This window comes from Bos javanicus, chromosome 20, assembly GCF_032452875.1.
Source record: "Bos javanicus breed banteng chromosome 20, ARS-OSU_banteng_1.0, whole genome shotgun sequence".
Lineage (NCBI taxonomy): Eukaryota > Metazoa > Chordata > Mammalia > Artiodactyla > Bovidae > Bos > Bos javanicus.
Window position 1 is genome coordinate 6,340,460 of NC_083887.1, and position 7,235 is coordinate 6,347,694.

General features: G+C 46.5%; 1 protein-coding gene across 1 annotated transcript; it reads left to right on the top strand.

Annotated features, from left to right (window-relative positions):
- The first annotated feature begins 912 nt into the window (after positions 1-912).
- Positions 913-7,004, top strand: MSX2 (msh homeobox 2). The gene is made up of 2 exons (XM_061393245.1): positions 913-1,399; positions 5,261-7,004. Exons 1-2 carry the CDS (start codon positions 1,021-1,023, stop codon positions 5,683-5,685), a joined length of 804 nt encoding a protein of 267 aa, XP_061249229.1. The 5' UTR covers positions 913-1,020; the 3' UTR covers positions 5,686-7,004.
- Positions 7,005-7,235: the final 231 nt, after the last annotated feature.

Genomic DNA, 7,235 nt, shown 5'->3' on the forward strand with positions numbered 1-7,235 from the left:
TTGGCACCCAATATTTATGAGATTTGAGGGGGGCGGGGGGGGGTTTGGGAAGCAGTAGATATTATCTATGCCTTTTCCTCCCTCCTCCTCCTTGAAGGCAAACACTGGCACCTAAACACACATGACAAGCACAGGCTCAAACAAACTCATAAACACACAGTGCACGCTGTCTTGAGAAAAAGGTCGGATCCGGATTTCGTCCAGTGAGGAGATTCAGGGAAAAGAAAACTCCAGGATTTCGAGTTTCTAAGAGTGCGCTGGTTTTGTTTTTGAGTGTAAGAGATGGAAAGCTCTGCTTTAAATTTTCCAGCTACTCGGGAGAGGGTTGTCGTGACCACCTTCCTTTCTGACTCCCTCCGGCCCCTCTCCTAGGGGAGTTACAGTAATAGCAAACGCTGATGGGTACTTGCTAATAGCGAAATATCTACCCTTATAAGCGCCATGCATGTAGTATTTCCTTTAACAGGGATGCTGGCCCTTGTTTTCAGTGCTGACCCGGAAAACTGTTAAGTTAGCCCAGTTTCGGCCCATAGTAGGAGCTTCATCAAAGTTTTTTGCAATGTCAGTTGCAGATTTTAAACGTGTTTTGGAGCGGAGAACCTTTTTAAAAGAGGGGTCAAAAGAGAGAAGAAATGGGACTCGGCGAACTTCCTCTTTAAATAATCGGCCTTAATTACGCCTTAGACTTTTCAGTTTTGGCGTGATTATAACCCTTGAGGGATCGCCTAATAACAACTCTGCTGACTGCTCCTGTAATTAACTCCTAATTTATTTCAAACAGAAAAAAAAAAAAAAAAAAAAAGTCCCAGCCTCTTCTGGAAGAACCAATCGGAGGCTAGCATCCGTGGCGTCAGCGCCAGGGCGAGCGCGGATTGGCTGAGCCCAGTCTCTCACTTCCCCTTGGAGGAAAGGCACAGCTCCAGGCGCGCCCCTCCCGTCTCCCCCCCAAAAAAGTTTGAGTCGCAGCTGCCGGGTTGCCAGCGGAGTCGCGCGCCCGGAGCTACGTAGGGCAGAGAAGTCATGGCTTCTCCGTCCAAAGGCAATGACCTGTTTTCGTCTGATGAGGAGGGCCCGGCGATGGTGGCCGGACCGGGCCCGGGGCCTGGGGGCGCCGAAGGGGCAGCGGAGGAGCGCCGCGTCAAGGTCTCCAGCCTGCCCTTCAGTGTGGAGGCGCTCATGTCGGACAAGAAGCCGCCCAAGGAGACGTCCCCGCGGCCAGCCGAAAGCGCCTCCGCCGGGGCCACCCTGCGGCCGCTTCTGCTGCCTGGCCACGGCGTCCGGGAAGCTCACAGCCCCGGGCCGCTGGTCAAACCCTTCGAGACCGCCTCGGTCAAGTCGGAAAATTCAGAAGACGGAGCGGCGTGGATGCAGGAACCGGGCAGATACTCGCCGCCGCCAAGTGAGTCCCTGCGGGAGCCGGGACCAGGAGTAGGTGGGGTGCGCGGGGTACCGGAGGGAACTAGGGGCCAGTATTCCAAGCTATGGGTACGGAGGCCCCCCTGTACTGTGTCCCCTAAAGCAAACATTGCAAGGTCTTGGCCCCTTAATATCCCCAGAGTCCAGCGGCATCCAAGACACCTTCTGGGTGATAGCCGCGCAGCGCGTGTTCGGGATCCCCCAGCTACACAAAGTATTCTATACAATTGCCAACTCCCTGGTCTTTGAAGGGTGAACCCAGCTGAGTTGGGATCGCTCGGTTGTCGTTTTCTCTAGCCCACAGCCCTGCGCTCAGGCCACTTAGCTTTTTCTCACTGTCCATCGGGGTTTCAGTCTAGGGAGTTGAAGAAGGATTCTCGTTTAATGTGCACCCGAAATATACCAGGCAGAAGCGGAGTGCCTTACTGTTTTTCAAAGTTCACAATCCTGCGAGGTGTGCCCTCATTTTAAAGATGAGCTCGTTAAAATCTAATCGGACTTTGGGGTAGCAGTGATCATCTTCCGTTGGTCCCTGGGGCATCGAAGCACGATCCCTCGGAGGGATGGCGGCAGAGACCTATGCGGCGAGAAGTATCTCCCGACGGCCGGCAAGTCGCTTCGCTGGGAGCGGGCTGGGGTCAGCGGCGTGGGGCTCCGCTTGGCTCAGAGTAATAATTAACAGCATTCCAGCAGCGCTTGAGTTTACAAAGTGATGCTTATTAGTTCACCATATCCCGGTCATCGCTGGAACCTCGAAGTGTGGGGAGAAGCCCGGGACCTGTGGTTATCTCAGTTTTCAGACACCCAGACTTTGAGGATTGAACTTGATTCAGCCAGGTCACCAACAGTGGCAGAATTGGGCAAGGGGCCCTGGTGTCCAAGCCCTAGCCCTGGCCACCTTTGATCCTTCTACCCAGAGAGACCAAGGAAAAGCTGAAACACCTGCACCCCGCTTCCTGCCAATAAGGAAGAACAGAGAGGCCCAGGAAAGCTGATTTCTCTTCCAGCATTTACATCTATTTTGGGGGCCTTGGGTATTTTTTGCAATTTGGACAAACCATTCATTTCCTATAGCTCCTTTTACTTATATCTCCTGACCTTTAAGATGTCTCTGCCCTCACTGTACCTCTAGGAAAAGTGAGAGAGAAGGGGCCTGCGGAGGGATTTTTTTTTCCAAAGCTAGGAGCAGCACATTTTACCCTATTTCCATCAGCTGGGAAAACTCAGAAACAAGTATTTTGTGAACAGAACAAGGCCATATAACCAGACGTCAGTGGCGGTCCCCTCTGGCGTCTTTCTCCACCCTGTTAGAAACTCCAAAAGATTCAAAGGGCGTGGAGATTAAGGACTCAAAGAATTTAACCTCAAGTTTGCACAGTGCTTTATGCACTTTTCACCGTATTATCTTATCTGATCTCTGTGGCTGAAGCCAGCCTCCCAGTAACAGATGAGGACATTTCAGCAGAGTTCAGAGGAATCTGCACACGTCGAGTTTGGGCTTGACAAGAAAGGCTTGGGGACATTTAATGATCACCTACCTGGTGGCAGCCCAGGACTCTGGGCATTCTAAAATTTGGTACTCTGAACTGCAGGATCAGTGTTACTTACCCATTTTATTGATGGTGAAATAGAGGCTCAGAAACTTTAAATAACTTAATTTGTTTTGACAAATATTGAGTGTCTGTGTATTCATAGGCCTGGGTCAATTCCCAGCCTCACATCAATGATTCAGACCTTACAGGGAGTGGTATCCAGAGGTCAGAGATTTCCACTTAGGTTCTTGGAGTTCTGTAAATATGCCTGCCAGGGCCCAAGGTAAGGCAGCCCTGGATGTGGCCTTCTCATGAGAAAAATCGGAGATTATGAGAAAGGATTTAACTTTAAAATAAACTTTAAAGTTTGTTTTAACTTTAAAACAAAAAGTGGGTCAGTCGTGGTTTAGGCCTGGAGATGGCCTCGGGACCCCTGTGGTAGAAGCAGTGGGTTCCGGGAGCCTAGGGCCAGAGTCTGGGGCAGGAGGGAGCCACTTACCCAGGCCGGGTTTTGTTATTCATAGGCAGTAGGACCGATGCTGTTTTGCTTTGTATAATCTCATCCTTCCTCAGGTTTAAAATGGAGTGGGGATGGGAGGGTGAGGAGTAGTATGCTGGGTAGGAAGCCTCATAGCCTTATAGCTTTGATATACCGCAAGATACCCATCTCCTGGACTTCATAATTCAAATGCAGCCCCTAGGATCAGCGGAATGACTGCCCAGGCACGGAGTTCCTTTCAACAGGGGCAAGTGTAGACTCTAGAAGCTTGGTGTCTGTGCTGTGACCACTGGGTTCTCCCAAGCAGCCCGGTCAAGTCTTTGAAGAGTGAGAATTTCACAGATCTCTGAGCCTCTGTTGTTATTTTATTTGCAAATTAAGAAGTAGGCACCCCTAGGTCTCTGGCTTACTTAGGGATTAGCATATGCAGAAGTATGCACTCCTGTGGTAGTTGCTCATCCATCCGTTGCCCAGACTTCTGGTTTTTGATTGAGTGCAGAACCCACTACCTCTCTTTTGTAATCACTTAAAGTGATGGTTAATAATGTCCCATTAGGACAAGTCCATTTCTTGTTGGAAAGGGAGGCTGGCTTGGCACTTGCGCTGTGTCACCCTCAACTATGAAGTGTAAACTTTCTTGGGCCACCAAAGTAACTAAACAAGAAATGCAACATTCTCCCTTTGGAGTACTTACTACTGTGGCTGCATTTGGAAAATTAGCATAGCTCATAAAAGCCACATGCAGAAAATGAATTCTTTAGCATCTGTCCCTTAGCTCCCCCCCCACCCACCCACCCAGGCCCCATTCCGTTTAAGGAAAAGCCCAAAGTTAGTTGATTCTATGGAATCACAAGGATGCTCTGTCCTGTGACTTCCTATAATTGAATCCATTTTAAATGTAAAGTCTGGATGCCATTGGCATACCTTTATTTTGCTTGTTATTCTTTCTTTCTAAATGCCAGCAACAAGCTAATCATTTACACGTTTGCTCCAAACCATAGAATGGGTAGGAGAGATGACTAAGATGTCATCACATGCTCTCAATTCAGGAGGCAGTATGATTTCCCCTGACATTTACATTTATGGGCAAGCTAATTTTTCCCTCCTTCTGTAAAGTTTATATTACAGAAGCACCCAGCCAAGAAAGTTATCCGACATCCAGATCTGTGAAATGATGTTCAGGTTTTATAATCTGTAGACTGGAGGGAATGACAGCTCTGTGGTTGTTTATTGCATGAGGCTGCTCCCCAATCCAAAGATGCTATTAATTTACAGCAGACCTTATCGGCACAATTATCCTTCATAAATATGCTGATGCAATCCCAACATTTCCTGGTACAGAGAGGGGACCAACTCAGTTTATAAGATCCTATTCGTTTTCCTTCTCATATGTGATTATTTCAGCATCCTAGGGATGTGAGGATTATCATGAAACCCCCCCTTTAAGATGAGTCACCAGGAAGAGATGGGGTTTTGTTTTTCAGAGAACCCTCAGCTCTCTTGGCATATCAGGGATGTGTTCATGTTTTATGATCTCTAATGCTGTTTGTTTGCCATATAGAAAATTCTGTGACACCATTTAACTGCCCAACTTTTTGTAAAAAGATTCAATTTTTTAAAGCAAAACAACAAATTCACTTAAGTTTGGTCCTTCTCGACCCTCCACCACCAAAAAACACATTAACCTTACATGGTTTTCACTGAGGTTCCTTTTTGAATGATGAAGAGGAGCCCTTCCCTCCCGCCCACATGGACATACCTGGTGACAAAGCCACTTTCTTTTGCTAACTCACTCTCCATTTCTATTCCCTAGGACACATGAGCCCCACCACCTGCACCCTGCGGAAACACAAGACCAATCGGAAGCCCCGCACACCCTTTACCACGTCCCAGCTCCTCGCTCTGGAGCGCAAGTTCCGCCAGAAACAGTACCTCTCCATCGCAGAGCGGGCAGAGTTCTCCAGCTCTCTGAACCTCACAGAGACCCAGGTCAAAATCTGGTTCCAGAACCGAAGAGCCAAGGCGAAAAGACTGCAGGAGGCAGAACTGGAAAAGCTGAAAATGGCTGCAAAACCTATGCTGCCCTCTGGCTTCAGCCTCCCTTTCCCCATCAACTCTCCCCTGCAAGCAGCATCTCTATATGGTGCATCTTACCCTTTCCATAGACCTGTGCTCCCCATCCCGCCCGTCGGACTCTATGCGACTCCAGTGGGATATGGCATGTACCACCTATCCTAAGGAAGACCAGCTCAATAGACTCCGGGATGGATGTTTGTTTAAAAGCCTCCCCCCTCCCTCTCCAAGAAGACAGTCCTGCTCTACAAACCTTGCATGCACCACCCTCAGCCTCAGCGGCTAGGTCGACAGGGCCACAGACGTAGTTCAAATTGCTTCTTTTGACTGGAGACACCCAAGCCCTGTTTTCTTGGTTAATCTGCCAGATGCGCCCCCCCACCCCTTTCATAAAAGATTGGCTCTGACAGTTTTTATATATAAATATATATATAATAAAATATAATACATTTTTATACAGCAGACATAAAAATCAAATTATTTTGAAAGGCAAAATTTATATATATATATATCTTTTTTCTCTATATATCACCTTCCTAAAAGATACTGCTTAAGTCTACCTGTTGTTTTTTTTCTTATGGGGGAGACAAATTATTTGCTAAAATTGCTGAAATCTGGTGATTTGGATGGAATAACTGACTTTAGCTTATGGAAAACAAACGTTAGAATTAGACATTACTTGCATAAGGAGTAGATATGGAGAGATTCCTCCCAGGGAAGGGACACACCATGTTTTTGCATTTTTCATGTGCATTGAAAACTCACATAGATCGAAAACTCACTAGACATGACCCTATTTGGCCCTATATTTTTCCCCGCTCTCCACCTTGTTTATTACACATTATTAAAAGTTTTTGTAAGATCAATAAAAGATTAGAATCCTGAGAGTCCTCCGGGGTAAGGTGGAAGACGGAGGTCCTTCCTAATTCCTCTCAAGGCTGTTGCTTAACTTCATTTCAGATAATTGGGGAGAGAAAAGTTAAAGCATGTTGGGAGGAATTGATGGTTTCTGTGAACCACTGGGTATGTCAGTCCTCACACATTGCAAAGGCAATTTGGGGGAGGGATGTAGTTAATTCTCTGCTTTAAAAAAAAAATGAGTATCTTGTAACCATTGTCTATATGCTAAATATTCTTGAGCAATGAATAGACCCAAAAAGAAGAAAATCATGCTTTCTCTGTGTGTACCTATTGTATGTGCTAAACTTATTAGAAAAATTTATATACTTTTTAACATATTGGGGGCAGAGGGTAAAGCCATGTTTTGACTTGATAAAAAATGGTGTTGTCAGACAGCCCATATAGCTCCTTGGTATTTAATCTTTCTATCCAGCACCCCCTCCCTGTCCCAAGTATACCTTTATCCCTTTGAAAGGGTGCCTTGTATAATTTTATATATTTTATGAAGAGTTATTTCTTATCTCTTATTCTGAATTAAATTAAACGTTTGTTTTATTGCAGTAAAGTCTGTCCAAAGTCACAATTATTTTTAAGAGGCGCTCTGTGTTCTTTAGCTGGACTTAACCCAGAAATGCCACCCAAATGGGGGAGGGGGCCTGGTGATTTTTATGATGATTTTAATGTGAATCAATCAAGAGCTGTGGCCAGATTCAGCCTGGGGTAGGGAAGTCCATTGAAAACAGCAAAAGACTTTGAACTGCTTCCTTTGGCAGCTTGTGTTACTCAAGGAAAATTGCTATTAGGAGTTTTTCAAA